This window comes from Pipistrellus hanaki, assembly GCF_964339955.1.
Source record: "Pipistrellus hanaki genome assembly, chromosome: 5".
NCBI lineage: Eukaryota > Metazoa > Chordata > Mammalia > Chiroptera > Vespertilionidae > Pipistrellus > Pipistrellus hanaki.
The window spans coordinates 3,412,001-3,431,286 of NC_140507.1; the positions used below are offsets into that span (position 1 = coordinate 3,412,001).

Below are 19,286 nucleotides of genomic sequence, written 5' to 3' on the forward strand. Positions count from 1 at the left end.
GGGCAGGGGCCGCAGTGACACCCTCCGGAGGGAGCACCCAGTCACCACCCCCATGTGCCAGGAGCCGGGGCCCTTCCCTCAGAGTCCGTTTGTTGTTTTGGTAGAAGGTAAATTTCAAGTTCAAGGTTTCCACTTGACCATCTGCAAGGCTCAGATGCTGGCGGCACCCTCAGCCTCGGCCTCGGCCCCGCTGCTTCCGCCCAAGCTGCCCTTTCACTGGCTTTTCAACCCCCCCTTCCTTCCAAGAGGAGCCAAACGCAGGGGAAGGATTTCAAAGTGTTTTGCTATTTTCAATGGACCGACCCCCTCCCCCGCTGAATCTGGCCAAAACGCTTGATTGATTCGCATTAAAATAATAAAAATCAGCAGGCCCCCCCCTTCCCCAATTTGGGTGGCATTTTTTGAGCAAAGCCCAAGGAAGAACAGAACAGAGCGAGATTGCTTCTTGAAAGAATTAAATTGGGACAAACGTGACTGCAATAAACAAATGTTTAATTTAATTCGGAATAAGAGATAAGAAATAACTCTTCAATAAAATATATAAAATTATACAAGACACCCTTTCAAAGGGATGAAGTGTACTGGTGGGGGGGGGGGAGTAGGGATGGGAGATGGGGGGGAAGATGGATGGGACAGGAGCTACATGGGCTGAGACACCCGGGTTCTTAGAAAGTCCAAACATGGCTTCACCCTCTGCCCCCCACACGTTAAAAAAAAGTATATAAATTTCCCTAATATGTTCAGCACATACAAGAGGTACACACACAGACAAAGCATGGCTTTTCTTTCTCTCTGGATCTACTCGTTGTCCAGGAATACGGAGCACATAGGTAACGGTTACAGACATTAATTTAAGCAGAGAATTCACTATATCCCCCCCCCCCCCCATCCCTTTTGCAATGTTTGAGGACTGACTACCTAGCACTTCACAGAAACCGCCCATTCCTCCAGACAGTGATCCGAATTGGAGTTGAGCGACAGCCTGGAGAGGAATTAGGAAGTACTGTACTTCCATTTCCCACCTTACCCCGGTCCCCCCAGGCTGGCTCAGTCTTCTCTGCCCCCTTTTATTGATCTTAAAAAAGAAAAAGTAAAACTTTAACTGGGTAACAGTGTGCCGGGGGAGGGGAGAGACAGGGCCGGATACAGAGCCTCTCATTAGTCTAACGCATGGAAGACGGTACGGTACCGTGGCCGCGCCTGTCCCTCGAGGAATCTCAGTCCCTATCTATGACCTAGCCATTATCTGTCTAATTCTAATAAGTTTTCCTTTAGCAAAAGCCGATCATCCCGCCCAAATCATTACCTTTCAGCAATTTTAATTTGTCTCCCCCTATAAGAAAAAAAAAACCCTACACAAATGAACTTCAGCAGTCTTTTAGGGTGCTATATATATATAAAAAAGTATATATATAAATTTCGCCTTTCAAAATAACTTGGATTTCGACGTCCGCTGTATAAAAACGCGTTCCGTTTTATTATATATATTTATATAGAAAACCATCAGGGCCCATCCTGGTGAGAGGAGAGGGGTGTCTGGGAAAGGACGCCCAGGACACGGAGTTGGGGGCCTCCAGCCTCCAGGACGGGCCGGGCCGCGGCCTGCCAGCCTGGCTGTTCAGGGTGGTGCGGTGAGGCTGGCAGAGCAGGGTGCTGGCGCCGCTGCTTCCTGGCGAGGGCGGGGCCCGTGGCACAGGCCTGGTCCGGAGTCGGGCGCCTCTTCCTTAGGAGAGGTGGTACATGCCGTAGCCCACCGGGGTGGCGTAGAGTCCCACGGGCGGGATGGGCAGCACAGGTCTGTGGAAGGGGTAGGAGGCGCCGTAGAGCGAGGCGGCCTGCAGCGGCGAGTTGATGGGGAAGGGGAGGCTGAAGCCAGAGGGCAGCATGGGCTTGGCCGCCATCTTCAGCTTCTCCAGCTCGGCCTCCTGCAGTCTCTTGGCCTTGGCCCTCCGGTTCTGGAACCAGATCTTGACCTGGGTCTCTGTGAGGCTCAGCGAGCTGGAGAACTCGGCGCGCTCGGCGATGGACAGGTACTGCTTCTGGCGGAACTTGCGCTCCAGCGCCAGCAGCTGCGCCGTGGTGAAGGGCGTGCGTGGCTTGCGGTTGGTCTTGTGCTTGCGCAACGTGCAGGCGGTGGGGCTCAGGTGTCCTGGGGGCAGAGAGAGCGGTTAGTGCGGCCAGGCCCCTCGGCATCCTTCAGAGATACCTCTGTCAACACCAGGTGGGTGGTTTCTTTCTTTTTGGGGGGAGGAGGGGGTAGGATGGAAGACCATATTTAAATAGATAAATTAACTCATTTAAAAAAATTGAGGCTCTTAATAAAGCGTCTGGGAATGTCACGGTGTAACACAACTTTATGGGAAAGCAAGAGCCTTCGAGCGATGGAAATAGAACCCCTAAGAGCAGGCTCCTCCGAAGTCTAGGGCGTCAAGTGGTTCCTAAGACAACACCCGATCTCTCTGAGCATAATTTACCCTCGTTAAAATGGGGGTTGGGGGGAAGGAAGGTGGGTAGCTCACTTGGTTAGAGCAGTGGTCGGCAAACTCATTAGTCAGCAGAGCCAAATATCAGCAGCACGACGATTGAAATTTCTTTTGAGAGCCACATTTTTTAAACTTAAACTTCTAAAGCCCAGGCCGTGGTATTCTGTGGAAGAGCCACACTCAATGGGACCAAAGAGCCGCATGTGGCTCAGGAGCCGCAGTTTGCCAGAACACTGGGGTTAGAGCATCTTCCGGGAAAGCCAAGGTTTGGGTTAAATCCCTGGTCAGGGCACATACAGGAACCAGCTAAGAATGCGTAAACAAGTGGAACAAAGCATCGATGCTTCTCCCTCCCTCCCTCCCTCCCTCCCTCCCTCCCTCCCTCCCTCCCTCCCTCCCTCCCTCCCTCTTCTGCTCTTGCTCTAAAACCAAAAATCAATAATACGGGAGGATGGATTCAGAATAATCTTCACTTCCCGTGGATGCTGACCTATCCCATCGGAGAGGGGAAATGAAAGGGGTCTGATAATGGCACCAGGGTGCATTGGACTGACAGGACATACGGGCCTGCCTCCGCACGCTGGCGGAGGGTAACCCTGCAGCCGGGTCTGTGGCGAATTACTCGCATCTTGGGGGGGGGGGGGGGGCCGGAATCAGCTCCCGGCAGTAAACCGCCGCAGCTGTCATCCCATCCCGGCTACAGATGATAAAACGTGAGCATCACCGCACAGATGGGGCTAAGCTGCGTGGCCGGGAGCTTCTGGAATACAAACTTCACCCAGAAGGAGGGAGAAATTAGCTCGCCGTAAACGTCAAAGTCAGGGGGATCTCGCCGCCTCTGAGCGGAGCGCGTGTGCTGACATTCCGTCACCCCGGCCTCGCTCTGAGCCCGTGCTCCGCGGGCCGCCCGGACTCAGAGCAAGGCGATCGCGAGCCACATAAAGGCACGCCAGCGGCGTCCGACTCCGTGTCTCACCGGCCTCGGGGACAGAAGCCACGGGACCGGGCACCTGGCAGGCCCCGGGCGTCCGTGCGCCCAGGGCTTCCTTCCCCGAGGGGAGGGGAGGGGAGGCGGGCGGCGCTGGGGGCAGGCTGCTACACAATTAGCTCGCTGCCTCCGGCTTTTACGAGCTGGGCTAATTTTCCGAGTGGAGCCGCGGTTCTAGTCACTCCAGAGGACTCGAGGGGAGAATGTCGCATTTCTCGTTTTGTGACTTTGGTGGCCCAAAGAGTTTACACTTCAGACGGGAGGGTGACACAGCACAAGTCCCGGCCGGCAGTGGGCCGGCCTGCCCTGGGTGCTGTGACTAACCAGCACCATGTTCAGGGACTGGAAGGAAAGAGGCAGGGGGCTCAGCCATCAACCAGAAAGCCTGCATTCTGGGAGGGTGGGCGAGGAGGGCGGCAGGAGCGTACCTTCTGCATACGCTGATGCCTGAGAAAACCGGGGTACCCGCTCCTTAATTTACAAATAAACTTAGCCACACCATCTATGCCTCCAGGCCCGGGACGCCCTCAGCCTGGGGACGGCCAGGCTCAGGAGGACCCGGCGGTGGGCTCCGGTCCCCAGCCCCTGCGTCTACACGGGAGCCCGCGCTACGCGGGGAGCAGCTCCAGGGCCCGCCCGGGCCCTCCGGAGACTGCGTGTGAATTATAAATCAGGAGACGGGATCGCACACGTGCATCAAAGCTGAGAAGTTGGGAGGCTTCCTCTCGGGCCCACCACTCCGCACCCCCCCAACCCCCCATTTTAAACCAGGCGGAGGAAGGATGCGATTATACAAAGCAAAACAGCATTTATCCTACTTCCTCTGAATAACAAAACCAGGCCCGGCGGCCGCCCCAGGCGCCCGCCGGGAGCTCCGGGCCCAGGCCCCCACCCCCGCACTCCCGGGCCTCGCAGGCCCGAGCACCAATAACCCGCTTTTTGTGTGTTAAAATGAAGTCCTTTCTCGGAACCTCCGGCTTTTCTGCTGGGAAGGTCAGCGGCTCCAGGGCCCAAGGCGGCCTTACTCAGCAGGGGCGCGGGGCTGCGCTCGGTGGCGGGGCTGTTTAGAGTCCGGCGGGGAGCAGCGTCCCGGAACCTGGAGGCCGGAGGAAGTGGGCCTTCTGACCTCTGTCTGCCTGGAAGGCCCGCAACTCTGTGTGCCGCGGGCATCGGCCCGGGCCTGGGAGCCCGTGGGGCTCTCGGTATTTGTCGGGCCTACTAAGTCCCTTAGAGCGTCTGAGCCTCTATCTCCCCATCAGTAGAATGGGTGAGCAGCATGGGCCCGCGCCGAGGCTCAGAGGAGGACGGGTTAGCAGGCCCGGCAGAGCCCTGTCATTCCCGCGCCCCGTCCTCTCCGGGAGTGGGGAAGCCGCCGGACTCGGCTGAGAATCCTCCAGGGCTCCCAGAAGCCACACCGATCAGATAAGATAACACGGATAAAGCGCCATAAAGCACGGGGCAAACTTGTATTTAAATTCTTTGAGGCCTTAATCCCCACGCCCTTGGGATCTTTGGGAGTTTTTCGCGGGGTGGAGAGAGGCGCCAGAGGGGACAGCCTCCGAAGCCGGGAGCCGGCCTGGTTTCGTTCACAAAATACGGTGCGTCTCCAGCCTGGAGGCGGGCGGGTGGGAGAGGAGAGGCATCCTCTGATGACTTTGCATAAAACGTCCCTCCACAAGCCCCCTCCTGCCCACCTTCCCGGAGAGGAGCGGCGGGAGGAGGACTCTTCAGGGCCCGGGAGAGACTTCAAAGTTGTGAGGGTGACTTCCAACCTGCAGGAGGCCCCAGGGCCCCAACGTGGATGCTGAAGCTGAAGGAGCCACCTCCCTCCCCTGGGCCGACTCCCCAACCACCAGCCCGCCCGCCTCGTTGCAGGAAGCGGGGTGCAGGTGTGAGGACCTCTGCTGGGTCCCCCTGGGGAGAAGGATCCAAGGTCTGGGGGCCAGGGCGCCCCAGAGCAGCCTGGCTGGGACACCAGGGCCCCAGCCCAATCCGGCCACTGCCAGTCAAGTCAGTCTTCTTAAAACCCAGTCTGGGTGTCTGAGCAGGGGGGCGGGGGGATGTTTAACCCCAGGTCCCCGCCGCCTCTGCCTGCACCTGGAGGCTCCAGGATGACTGGGGTCTGCTGAGCCGGGCGCCCAGAAAAACCTGTAATTACCGCTGAGCCCAGCGGGCACCCGCGCTGCGGCCCGGCCCGCTCCCAGCGAAGAGGGGGACTTGGGGGCGAGGTGCGGGCACCAGCCTCCGCCGCCTTCCCGTCGCGGGACCCAGGGGAGATGAGGATTTCTACCCCAAATCCGGCTAGATTCGGCCAGCTCACCGTCACAAGGAGGGCACACCTGGCGGGGCTGTGAACTCACACCCCCTTCCCTCCCCAGGCCCTGGTGGGCACCGAGAAAAGAAAAAAATAAGCGACGTGACCGACCCGCACACCCGGCGGGGGCGCGCCCTGCACGGACGGGCGAGTCCGCAACGGCGAGCGACGCGGCGCTCCGCGCGGGGACCCGGGCCACGCGCTGCGCCCACGGCGCGTCCGGGATGGATGCAGCCGGCTGTGCCTGCTCCCCGGGGGGAACGGGGGCCCACGCCGGCTGTGCCTGCTCCCCGGGGGGAACGGGGGCCCACGCCGGCTGCGCCCGCTCCCCGGGGCGCACGGGGCAGGGGACCTCCGAGCCCCCCGCCTGGACAGCCGCCCCGGCTGGCTCCCCCCGGCCCCCGGCGTCCCGCCCGCCCGGGCGCGCACTCACTGGGCGGCGGCGAGTATCGGCCGGGCTCCGGCATCCACGCCGCCCCGTCCTCCGAGGTCTCCGACTTGACCGCGGCGGCCTCGAAGGGCTGGGCCCGCGCGCCGGGGCTGCGCGCCTCGCGGGCGCCGGGTCCGGGCAGCGGCGGCGGCGGCGGCGGCCGCAGGGTGGCCGCGGCGGCGGCGGCGCTCTCCCCGGGCCGCGGGGACGCCTCCTTGGGCGGCTTCTTGTCCGACATGAGCGCCTCCACGCTGAAGGGCAGGCTGGAGACCCGGACGCGGCGCTCCTCCGCCGGCCCCTCGGCGCCCCCGGGCCCCGGGCCCTCCTCCTCCGACGGGAACAGGTCCTTGCCTCGCGACGGAGAAGCCATGACGCCTGTGCCCCCGCGGAGGTCCCGGCGCGCGACTCCGGCTGGCGGCCCGGCGGCGGCGGCTCCAACTTTCTGGGGGGAGACGGGAGGGCGCGCCGGGCGCCGGGCCTGCGCTCCGAGGGGAAGTGGGAGCCCCGCGCCCGCCAATCCGTGCCCGCCCTGGCGCTGACGTCACGCACGCTCGCCTCCCATTGGCTCCCGCGGCAGAGGCCGGTCCTTTCTGCCCTCCCCCCCCGCCCCCTGTTTGAAATAAATTAGGAGTTAATTACAGGAGCAGTCGGCAGAGTGGTTATTAGGCGATCCCTCAAGGGTTATAATCACGCCAGAACTTAAAAAAGTCCAGGGCGTCATTAAGGCCGATTATTGAAAGAGGAAGTTCTCCCCGAGTCCCATTTCTTTCTCTCCTTTTTACCCCCTCTTTGGAAAAGGCACCCCGGGTCTGTGTCACACCCCTCCCCGCACTGCGGGATCCTGTTCAGAGTCTGCAGCTGATGGTGCAAAGACGTGGAAGGAAGCGCCCACTATGTATGCACCAAGGCTGGGCCGCCTTTGCCACGTTAGGGGTCGGCGCTGAAGCTGGGCCGGCCTCCCTAGGAGAGGGAGTGGCAGTGCAGGGCCCTTGGAAGGGTATTTGGCTCTTAGGGAGTGCCCACGGGCGCCCGCTAAGCCCCCTGGCAGAGGGGAGGCCACCGAGAGAGACCCAGAGGGAGAGGGTCAGGGGCTGCCCTGTCCCAAACAGTCCCGACTGGACAAACGAAGCCAGCGGTCCCGTCTTCCACGCGAAGGGTAACCAGTGCCCTCTTGGCGGTGGCCGGTTCCTTTCCCCTGAACCTCCTTTCTGGTGGCTCCTGCCCAGCCTTTCCCTCCAGCTCGGGCGCTTTCTTTCTGTGTCCCTGCGTTTGTCTGGGCCTATGTTTGTCGTGTGCGTTTGGTGCCAGTATTTGCCTTGGAGGAAGACAGGGAAGAACAAGCAAGATAGCATCGAATGCCTTCTCTCTCTCTCTCTCTCTCTCTCTCTCTCTCTCTCTCTCTCTCTCAGGTCTCAGAAGTACAGGGTTCCGAGTTTGCACACCCCAGGCCTTGGGACCTTTTGGGGAAGCACATTTTCACACATTACACCTGGTTTTAAAAGGAAGGAGAGAGAGAGAGAGAGAGAGAGAGAGAGAGAGAGAGAGAGAGAGAGATCTCACCCGACTCCCAATTGTACCTGGATAATTCATCTCCAACCTTATTGACCACTGCCTCTGCTTCTCCGCCCCGGGAAGGGGAGAGCAGGCCTGGGGTGTCTGCAGGCCGCTGGGCCGAGATTCCAGTGACTCCCGGCCGGCAGCTGCTGGCCCCTGGATAGGAACCATTTTTCCTGCACGTGAGCAGGTAAACAGAAGCCCCCCAGCCCAGGGCCCTGCACACAGCACGCGCTTGCTAAACCACAGCCTCGTAAGGAAGGTACTGACATGGCCGAGGCTTGGGGGCTCCTAGCACTTCAGGTCTTAGAAACTTGACCCCCAGACCCACTGCCAGGGCACCTCTCTGATGCCTTGCTTCCTCCTCCTCCTCCTCCTCCTCCTCCTCCTCCTCCTCCTCCCTCCCTCCCTCACTCCCTTCCCCCCCAACCTCTGCCTGGAGTGAAACTGCTGGGTCAGGGTAGGCAAACAGGCATTATCTGAATCTCCCGAGGATAAAAACAGCCTGCTTGGCCGGCTAATTCAGTGCGATTATAAACTGTCCCAGGGAAGTTAGAGTAAAGAAGCCCTAAGCAGGGCCTTCTCACCCCCTCCAACCCCGCCCCCCAGTCCCTCTCCCTCCACCAGGAACAAGCACATTCTTTTTTCCCTCCAACAAAGTGGAAAACCAGAGAAAGTTGAACAATAACTGTGAGAGCTATCCGGAGACCTGTGCGCTCGCTCCCCCCTGAGTCACCTCGGAGGACGGCGGGCCTGATAGGCATCTGAGACACCGGACAGGTAAAGCCAGATGGTGACCTGTGCCTCCTAGACAGGTGCCCGGCCGGCACAGGCTGCGGGGCTTGGAAGCGAACCTGGGATTCGTTGAGCCCCCGGGTGCCACCGTGAACCAAAGGCTCGGCTGCCCGTTGGGCTGTGCCGGGCCACCGCTTTATGGCTCTGCAAACTCCTTGTTCATGTTTGTCCGTCTCCCAGAGCTCACTCCTGGGAAATGAAAATAAAAAGCTGCGCTGCTGGTGGACTTTTCAGGGAAAGGGGAGAGGCAAGGTGTCCAGACAGGAAAAGAAACCCGCGAGGCCAGACACAGGAAGATGGGGTAGAGATGAAAAAGCAAAAACAAGCAAGCAAGCAAACATGCAAACTCCTCCTGCCAAGCTCTGCCCGTGAACAGGAGTGATGCCAGGGGCACCCAGCCTGCCCCACTCCTCTCCTCTCCGGGCAGCTCCCTCCCGGCGCCCTGCTGGGGTGGGGACGGTCCGGAAGGGGACTCACTTCTGCTGGGAAAAGGGTGGGACCTCAGCACAGCGGGGACCCTTTCTGGAGAGCCCTGTCCTGCATTCCTGGCCCGGAGCTTAGGGACCTCACTTTGCACGCCAGCCCTCCCCCCAGCCTGCTTCTTGGCCCCTAAAGTCAGAGAACCCGCACCAGAGAGGGCTCTTAAGGTGATTCCATTCAATAGGCTGCATAAAGATGCGGGGAAATCGATAGGAAACATTGTCATCAAAAGCAGTAATAATCTATCCACTGCGTCCTCTGGGCCCGCTCTCCTAAGCGAGGCGCGCCGCCCGCCCCGGCAGGTCCCTGTGGCTGCTCTGTAAGCCCTCCGGGCGGCGGAGGACTGGGGCGGCGGGCCTGCGTCCCTCTCGGAGTGGGTGCAGCCCTGAGCGGGGGCCTGGCTTTGGCAATAAGGGGACATCCTCGTGGGCAGGAAAGGGGCTTCCAGTGGGAACGCGGTCACACCAAGCCCGGGCGCTACTGGATGCCTCGGTGCCTGGACCTGAGCGGCCCCCCCCCCTCGTCTCCTCGGTTCTAACGCCCCGTTCGGGGCGGAGATTCTAGTCTCCATTTCCCAAGGTTCCGATGCACTGCGTATGCACCCCGGGTCACGCAGGTAAGAAGTGGGGGGCCCGGGGATGGCGGGCGCAGCCCAGGCCCTGCGCGCACCCCCGCGGCCTCCCAGGTCCGCTCCCCGGGGCGGTGGGCACGCGCCGGGGCCCCGCGTGGAGCGGCGGCAGGCGCACCGCCAGTCCCGGGGGAACCCTCCTGCAGACCCCGGGGGAACCCTCCTGCAGACCCCGGGGGAACCCTCCTGCAGACCCCGGGGAACCCTCCTGCAGACCCGGGGGAACCCTCCTGCAGACCCCGGGGAACCCTCCTGCAGACCCCGGGGAACCCTCCTGCAGACCCCGGGGAACCCTCCTGCAGACCGGGAGGACGCGGGCCGGGCGGAGGGGCGGAGGCGGGGGAGGGGGCCGGAGGGAGGGGCGGAGACGGCCGGGGCCGCGGGCCGGCGCCAGGCGCGGGGAGATGAAAGGCGGGCGCGGGGAAGGGGCTGCGCCGGGTGACCGGCTCCAGCCGCGCCGGGCGCCCCGCCCCGCCCCGCCCGCCCGGTCGCCCCGGGCACAGGCGCTGCCGCTCCGGAGCCGCGGTAATTGCTCTCGGCCCGGCGCTCCGCCTGCGCGGAGCCGGCACTACCTCGCTCCGGGAGGGATGACAACTCGCCCTAATGGGACAGCCCGGGTCCCGGAGGAGGGACGGTCCCTCCTCAGGGGCCGCTCGTTCGTTAGCGGCCTGTCCTCTCGAACCCGGGTATCAGGAGCGGGCAGACTAGCGGGCGCCGGCGTCCGCCTGGAATTCCGCGGCGCAGCGGCCCCCGCCCCCAAGCCCGTCCCTCCGCTGTGTGACCTCGGGCAGAGGGCCGCCCCTCTCTGAGCTCCTGTCCCTCACCGGCCCTCACCTGGGTGCGGAGACCAGAGCGGACCTGGGACAGGAAAGATCACCTCCTGAGTGAGGGAGCTGGAGGGGGTAAAGCGGCAGCGGGGCCCTGCCTGAGGTTCTGTGGGGATGCATCCCTCGCTTGCGAAGTTCTGGACGATCAAAGGGTTTTTTACGGCCCCGCCCGCCCCCTGAGGTGGGGACTGCAGACCAGGCCTTTGCAAAGCGCCCAGGTCGCAGGGCCGCGGCGCCTGGGCCTTCACTGGCTCCCATTCTACAGATGAGCTGGGAGCTGCGGTGGGTGAGCCCCCGCGTGGTCCCCTGGAGGAGGCTGGGACCAGGACTTCCTGGGGAGGGAGGGGAAGGAGGGGAAGACATGGGTGGGCACGGTGCCAGTCTGAAGCCGGAGCGGAGGTGCCCCTTGTCCTGGGCCACCGCAGGCGGAGGGCACAGGAGGGCAGACCCCGGGTTCTCCTCCCGCAGGTCTGTGTTCAAGTCCAGCCCACTCCCTACCATTAGCCACAGTCCCTGCACTTGGAGGGTAGGGGGCTATCACTGACTCTTTTCAGAAAACGGGCCCTGTTACGCCCGGGCTACGGCGTGGCTGGTGAGCACCACTGAACACGATGAGTGGCCCGGGTGGCTGTCGCAGCCCTCCCCAGCAGCTGTGCAGGCCGAGCGAGACACGGCAGGCCCTCCTTCCGGTGGGGCCCCGGCAGGCGTCACTGCGGTCTGCATGGGTCTCCTCACCTGCAGGGCGGGCGGGCCTAGCGTCCAGTCCATGCTTCCACCGTTATCCTTTCTGAATCATCCTTTATATCTCTTTCCCTCCCCTCAGTAGGGCCGCCGGGCACCACACATTTCTGGGGTCCAACGATCCAGCCTTGGGCAGGGTCTCACTGAGGCTGTGACTCTTCCTAGGCTTTTATTTTTTAGCTCAGTAGAGTGGGAGTAATGACCCATCTCTCTTTAAAAAAAAAAGTATTTTATTGATTTTTTTTACAGAGGAAGGGAGAGGGATAGAGAGAAACATCGATGCGAGAGAATCATTGATCAGCTGCCTCCTGCACACCTTCTACTGGGGATGTGCCCGCCACCCAGGAACATGCCCTTGACTGGAATCGAACCTGGGACCTTTCAGTCCACAGGCCGAAGCTCTATCCACTGAGCCACACCGGCTAGGGCACGACCCATCTCTTGAGAAGGGAGCTAATGGGCAGCTCTGTCCAGTGAGGGGAGAGTAGAGGGTGGTAGAGGGACAGCAGGAAGCATCTGCTAAGCCCAGACCCAGGCACAGCTCGCTGGCTGCTCGGGGCCCTGCCCCCTGGAGCGGGGTTCCCACAAGCAGGGCCCGGCTCTCCTGTGTGTGCGGAGAGGACCAGCGGGCCCTGAGACAATGTGTCCAGGAGGCTGGCGCCCTGCCTGTCACCGGTCCCCCCTCCCATACTGACCCTCAGTCCATAGAACCAGGAAAACCTGCACTGGGCTGGGCTGGGCTGGGCCCGGAGAGGTGGGAAGGGGGTTGCATCTGGGTCCGTAACTGTCAGCTCCCTGTCATTCCTCCAGCAGCCCTGGGACTTGAGGGCCTGTGTCTCCCGAGGAGGAGAAAGTTGAAGCTTCGGGCTTGATAAGAGTTATCACAACCAGTAAATACCTGGCAGGAATTCCAATCAAGGTTTGGCCATTTTAAAATGTACGGATCTTGCCCGAGGCCACGCTGTGCAGGTGGACGGGGATCTGGAACCGCTCAGGGCCGCAGGCGCTCCCCTCTCCACTCCTCAGACTCCCAGGCGGGCTGTGGGGCCCGGCAGGTCACTGCCGCCCCGGGATGGTGGAGGCCTGCAGCTGGGCAGGAGTCTGGACTCTCTCAGCTGGTGGCCTCCAAATGGTCTCATCTTCAAAACGCAGCCCACCCGGGGTGGGGGCAGAAGGAGAAAGGAAACTCGGGAAAGCTACTCCCTCAGGGACAGGATTATGTGTTTAATTCAGGAAGACCAGGCTCTGCCAGGGGCCCTGCCGCCCCCAGGCCTGAGCGGGCGGAGCCAGGTCTGCTTACCTGGAGGATGAAGACAATTAGAAGCAATTATCCTGAATTTTGTTAATCGTTTCTAGGGGAGGGGTTGGGGCACTGGAGCAGGCGGGGAGGGGGCAGGCTCTGGGGGGGGGGGTGCTGGGATCCCCAAGGTCAGGAAGACCCACCCGGCAGTAACCCCAATACTGCTCCACTAGGGCTGCAGGCCTGCACAGCCTCACACAGTGCTCGCACAGGCCCACTCTCCCCTCCTCCCTGCTATTCCCCTGTCCACCATCCCATTCCCCCAGGAGGGAACTTCAGCTCAGAGAGGGGGCCGTTTGTGTGAAGTCCCAGAGGGCGTCAGTCTTTGCCCCTCAGACACCCTGCTCCTTCCAGCTCAGGGACCCTCCGGTGTGGAGACCTAGCCCCCTCCCCACCCTCCCAGGGCTGACTCCGGAGTCTCTGAGCTTTGTCCTGCGCCCACAGGACGGTGTCTAGAAGCGTCGGGGCCCAGCGAGGGGCTCAGCAAACGTTGGCTGAGTAAGTGGCTGCATCGGGGACGGAGAAGGGACGAGGCGAGACCTCGGGGCCCCGCCGAGGGACCGCCCAGGGACCCTCCGCACCCTCACCTGTGAGGCGTGGTCTCCGGTGGATTCTCGCGGGGAGGGGCGGGCCGCCAAGTCTGTCCACAAGGAAGAACCGGCTCATGTTGCCCCAAACTCTCACCTACTGGGCTCTCAATGAACTCCCCGCTCCCCCACAATGACTCACCGCACAGAGGGAGACAGAGTGGGGGGCCTGTTGTCTGCACGAGGTCATGAGGTCATGCAGCGTCTAAGGGACCCGGTTGGCATTTGACCCCTGGGTTTGCCTGCATGACCCCCTCCCACACTTCCACCATCCGGGCCTGAGGGTCCTCTCTCCTCTTCGCCCACCTCACGCTCCCCTCCCTCAGGAACAGCTTGGTTTTGCTGCCCTCCCAGGGGTCCTGTGCTTATGGGAGAGAAAAACTGGGCTAAAGTGTTTAGAAAATAGAAACAGACCCTCCTTCATAGCAGCCCTGGGCGTCTGCTGCTCCTCGCAGGCCTTGTCCTGGTCCATGGCGGGCGCTGCCATTGAACCCTCACACACACACACACACACACACACACACACACACACACGCCCTGCAGGTCTGACTCAGACACGGGGCACCCCGGAAATCCCATTTCTCTCTCTTTTACTGTGTGTGTGTGTGTGTGTGTGTGTGTGTGCAGAGGCCATCCCTGCCCCTCCCCCCTCTATCCCCAGAAAAGGTAGTCACGGCCGCTGTAGGAGGACGAGTTAGGCTCGTGAGTGGGGCCTGCCCTCCTCGGAGTGGCAGCACCGTCCCTGCCGGGCAGGGTGACTGCGGCTGTGATGACACAGGCTCTCCTCCGAGTGCCCACCTCCCATCGCCCAGGCTTCCTGCAGAGGCTCTGGTCTCCGCGGGGAGTGAGGAGAGAGGACCCGGACCACAGCTGGGCAGCGAGGCCTGACCCCACGTGTCACTCGCTCACTCCCTGGGGGACCCCAAGCAGGTCCTCCCCTCTCAGCGTCCCTTCTTTCCCTCACTGGCCAATAGTGTGTGTGTGTGGGGGGGGGGCGGGTGTCCTTGCATTCATGTCTCTCCTACCTCTGTGGATTCATGAAGAAGGGTGAGTGGGTGGGTGGGTGGATGGGTGGGTGGGTGGGTAAGTGGGTGAGTGGGTGGGTGAGTGGGTGGGTGAGTAGGTGAGTGGGTGGGTGGGTGGATGAGTGAGTGGGTAGGTGGATGGGTGGGTGAGTGGGTGAGTGGGTGGGTAAGTAGGTGAGTGGGTGGGTGGATGGGTGGGTGAGTGAGTGGGTGGTGAGTGGGTGGGTGAAAACTTCAGGCTGCTCCCACTTCTGCCCACCGCTCCCCGAAGTCTCCAGGAAGGCAACAGGCTCACGGGTCACAGGAAGGTGTGTGTGGGGGAGCTGATGAGCACCCCACTCTCACCCTGGGCCGGGGTGCATCCCGGGGCGCGCTCCCACTTCCCCGAGCAGCGCTCTTCCCCCTGAGAGTGGGATTAGGGAGGCTGTGGACGCAGAAAGTGCTGAGTGGTGAGCCTGCCTGGCCGGTGCTGCTCGGTGGAGGCTGACTCAGCAGGTGCCGCGGGAGGCTCGGGGATGACAGTTAATGAGACAATTAGCCTAGCGCCGCTGGGCGGCCCCGGAGAGAGGCTTAGGGAAAGCTGCTCGCTAAGACCCGGGCGCCTCTAGCAGCACCCGGCGTCCCCGGGAGGTGGCACAGGCCTCCCTGCTGACGCCAGGGCAGCGTCTGGCCTGTGCGCGAAGTCACACTGGGCACGGGACCAGGACGCTATCGTGTTGGCCATCGGTGACCCTCCCGTTACAGTCCGGAGCCCGTCCGGGTCCGACGCCAGCGCCTGCGAGGCCGGCCGCCCGTGGGCCGCGCACCGGGCAGGTTCGCGGGCAGCAGCGCCTGCCGGCAGATCACCGGCCCCGGCCTCACGCCACGACTCTCAGAGGTCACTCCGCTCGGTAAAGAACGTGGTGAGCGGGCTTAGTTTGACAGCGAGGGCTTCTTTGCAGTTACACGTGAGTTGTTAACACCCCCGGCGTTGCTGGGATAAGGCCAGCTTGGTTCCTCCACAGAGGACCATGGTGGGCGGGCGCCTGGGATTCGGGAGCCGAGGGACGGAGGGGACACTGCACTTCTTGTCATTGACGTTCCTATTTCTCTCTCCCTCTCCCTTCCTCTCTGAAATCAATAATAAAAAAATATTTTTAAAAGATTAGGAGACTTTCCATTGAAAGCTGGGGTTCAGGCTTCGCTGGGTCAGTCTGCAGAGCGGCCTGCGTGTCTTCTATGAAATTATCCTTTGGGAGTTTCACATGCAATAAATGAATAGTCACCATACAATAAGCCAAATCACAGACATGCGAGCAGTTCATAATCTCCCCCGTTCTCGTGCTGTTTTGCCATCACATAGCTAGGATCCAGAAACATCTTTGGATGAACTTTCTTGTGTATCTTCATGTGCTCTCATTACACACAAACACCGAGCAGCTGTTGTGCACACTGAGCGGCCAGATGATGATCTCTGAACGCATAATAATCTGGCTACTCAGTGTGTGTGTGTGTGTGTGTGTGTGTGTGTGTGTGTGTATGAGACCCGGAACATGAATTCGTGCATGGGTGGGGTCCGGCCAGCCTGACCAGGGGAAGGGGACATGGGCAGTTGGCCAGCCTGCCTGCTGGTCGAACTGCTGGTCAAAGGGACCATTTGCATATTAGCCCTTTATTATATAGAATATACATTGATGGCCAGATTATTATGGGTTCAGAGATCATCATCATCTGGCCACTCGGTGTGAGTGCAGGAGAGCGGACACTGATGGTGTCTGTGTGTGACTGTGTGGATGGGTCTCCCATCCGTGTGGAAGGCAAGTTCCTCCGCCTCCCCTTCGCCTTTCCCCGTCTCCCCCTTCCCCCCTCCACCGCTGGGGGCTGCTCAGTGCCCGCCTCTCCACATCGTGGTCATGTCATCGAGTCCCTAGACGTAAGTTCAACCTCACTTCCACTGCAGGGATGCTGACAGCTCAGCGAGCGCTTTCCTGATGACGGACCTCGTCTCCGCCCTCTTATTTTTAGGGTTCTTTCCCAAAACTCAGATTGCTGGAGACACGCGACATTGCTGGTTCTTGTGCAAAACCCTGTTCCATTAATCCGGCAGCAACAGCACCCACCTCATCCTCCACCCCTTCTACCCTCCCACCTCCATCCCTCACCCCCTACCCCCCACCCCCAGCTCTGCCAGATGCAGAGGGCCGGACTCTGCTTGCTTTCTGCCAGGGACAGTGTCTTGAGCAGGGAGCAATAGCGTTCTGACTCTCTGGGACACTCCCTGCGGGGGCGTGCTGGGAGGAGGGGGCGTGGCGGAAAGTGGGGAGCCGGTGGGATTCTGGAAGGAAAGGACCCTGAGGAGGCTGCTGGGAGGCTCCGTGGAGGGAGGGCAGCGCAGGGAGTGGAGGGTGGGGTGTGGGGAGGCAGGTCCAGAGAAGAAGAGGTGCTGGGAACACATCCTGGGCCGGAGGCAGGTCCTGCTGGCAGCTCAGGCCGCCTCCCCTGCTGTCCACCATGCTCCTCGGTGACAGACACCCACACCTCCTGCCCTCCAAGCTCCAGGGCCACAGCCTGGCACGTCTGGAGCCCTGGGCCCCAGGCTGGGAGCTGAGCCGGGAGTGAGCAGGGCCGGGAGGGCCGGGCCCGCTGTGGGCAGGACAAACCTGGGAGCAGCTTTAGCCTGGCCATGGAGTCTCTGGGACGTCACAGTGTGAGCACCATGGGCAGCACTGGCTCCCTGAGCCTCACCGACCCGCTTCCTAACCTTACAGCTCCCGGGACCAGGTGTCTCCAAGCAACGGCGGGGCTTTCTGGAAAAGGGCCAGGCAGTCCCGGGCTGCTGAGCCCCCGTCAGGGTTCTTTTTCTATTTATTTATTTATTTATTTATTATTTTTTTTAATCAAGTTCAAGGTTGTTTTTTTTTGTTTTTTGTTTTTTTTCTAAATATATTTTATTGAGCCGAAACCGGTTTGGCTCAGTAGATAGAGCATCGGTCTGTGGACTGAAAGATTCCAGGTTCGATTCCGGTAAAGGGCATGTACATTGGTTGCAGGCACATCCCCGGTGGGAAGTGTGCAGGAGGCAGCTAGTCGATGTTTCTCTTTCATTGATGTTTCTAGCTCTCTATCCCTCTCTCTTCTTCTAAATATATTTTATTGATTTTTTTACAGAGAGGAAGAGAGAGGGATAGAGAGCTAGAAACATCTATGAACTGCCTCCTGCACACGCCCTACTTGGGATGTGCCTGCAACCAAGGTACATGCCCTTGATCAGAATTGAACCCAGGACCCTTCAGTCTGCAGGCCGACGTTCTATCCAGTGAGCAACACCGGTTTTGGCCGGGTTCTGGCTAGTGCTCTTGGGACGCCTTGGGAGTTGGCACCGGCTCCCTCTGCCCCTCTCTGCTCTTCGTTCGTCGTTCTCCCTGCTCCTCCCCAGCCCTGGGACCACACAGCACCTTCTTTTCTGACCTGCCAGGCCCCTGGGCAACCCCAGTGTCCCCGGACGGGGTCACCTTGCTCTGAGGGTTTCCCCAAGCCCGCGGCCAGCGAGGCGGCACCCCAAGGCCGGGAGAAACCCAGATTGCCATCGGTACAGAGCGGCCCAGCCAGCCGGGCGGCTCAGCCAGCCGGCCGGCGTGTTTGCTGAGCCCTTAAATGGCCAAGAGCGTGGTCCCTTTCCGTCCACACGGGGCCACCTGACTTTATAGCTGGCCCATTCCCCACGGGGCACCCTGTGGCCAGCTCGGCCCCGTCGCTGAGATTCTGATCTTTACCTGGCCTCCTCAGTGACCTTTGAGCCATCACGTGGATGTCCAACCTCGAGGGCATCAAGTTGAAGCGCTGAGCAATCCTGGATGTGGCGTCAAACGTGAGGGTCAAAATGGAAATTGGCTACCCATTCCGGCGTGGACACCCCGTTTTCTCTGGGAAGACGGGGTCCTCAGCTCTGTGCCGGACGTGGGTGCACGGAGGGGGGCGGGCAGGGGAAGAGTACAGGTCAGTGTTTTTCAACCGCTGTTCCGCGGCACACTAGTGTGCCGCAAGATGTTGCCTGGTGTGCCGTAGGTGCAGACAAGACAAGAATTTTATAATTTTTCACTATTTTTTTTACTTAATATTTCATAATAAAGTAATTATAAAATACTTTCTTTGTGTTTATTTGATTCCTATTCAAGAGAATTACTTTATATATAGTCAATATAGGCACAGAGTTAAATTTTTTAACATTTTCTAATGGTGGTGTGCCTCGTGATTTTTTTCATGAAACAAGTGTGCCTTTGCCCAAAAAAGGTTGAAAAACACTGGTATAGGTTTTCAGACAGCATGGGCTCTGTGACCTTGGGCAAGTCACTTAGCCGCTCTGAACCTCAGTTTCCTCATCTGTAGAATGGGCTGGCATTAACGCTGACCTCGGAGAGTTGTTGGGAGGACCTATGAGGACGGACAGCAAGCCCCTGTCACAGTTTTTAGCACAGAATAATACATGGAGGTGACATTTTTTGTTTTGTTTTTAAAAAAAAATACATTTTATTGATTTTTTTTTACAGAGGGGAAGAGGGAGGGATAGAAAGTTAGAAACATCGATGAGAGAGAGTCATTGATCAGCTGCCTCTTGCACACCTCCTACTGGGGATGTGCCCGCAACCAAGGTACATGCCCTTGACCGGAATCGAACCCGGGACCTTTCAGTCCGCAGACCGACGCTCTATCCACTGAACCAAACCGGTTTTGGCTGGTGTCACTTTTAACAGAAATCCTTTTTCTTAGATTAAAAATACATTTAGCCCCACCAGTGTGGCTCCGTGGTTGAGCATCAACCTATGAACCAGGAGGTCACGGTTCCATTCCCCGTCGGGGCACCTGCCAGGATTGTAGGCTCCATCCCAGTGGGGGGCGTGCAGGAGGCAGCTGATCCATGATTCTCTCATCATTGGTCTCTCCCTCTCTCTCTCTCACCTCTCTCTCTCTCCCCCTCCCCCTTCCTCTCTGAAATCCATAAAAATATTTAAAAAACAACTAGCGAACAGAGCCGGCTGGTGTGGGAGGGCCGCTGGGGCCTGGTGAGGGCTGTGGTGAGTGCACCGGGGGACGCAGGGCAGCGCCGGGCTCGGGCTGACCCCGGCCTTCCCGGGTGTTTCCCATTAGGGGGGAATGC

General features: G+C 60.3%; 1 protein-coding gene across 1 annotated transcript; it reads right to left on the minus strand.

The window, feature by feature from the left end:
• Window positions 1–471: 471 nt before the first annotated feature.
• Window positions 472–6,690, minus strand: MSX2 (msh homeobox 2). Its single transcript, XM_084885449.1, has 2 exons — window positions 6,219–6,690; window positions 472–2,149 (listed from the first exon to the last, which is right to left on the minus strand). The coding sequence occupies exons 1-2, from the start codon at window positions 6,583–6,585 to the stop codon at window positions 1,725–1,727; spliced, it is 792 nt and encodes a 263-aa protein (XP_084741575.1). The 5' UTR covers window positions 6,586–6,690; the 3' UTR covers window positions 472–1,724.
• Between the last annotated feature and the right edge of the window lie 12,596 nt (window positions 6,691–19,286).

What these genes read in the sequence shown, in the direction of transcription:
- MSX2 (XM_084885449.1), bottom strand. Translation starts at nt 6,585, where the DNA reads ATGGCTTCTCCGTCGCGAGGCAAGGACCTGTTCCCGTCGGAGGAGGAG. An exon ending in CCGATACTCGCCGCCGCCCA is followed by an intron (nt 2,150 to 6,218) that starts GTGAGTGCGCGC and finishes CTCTGCCCCCAG; the next exon opens with GACACCTGAGCCCCACCGCC.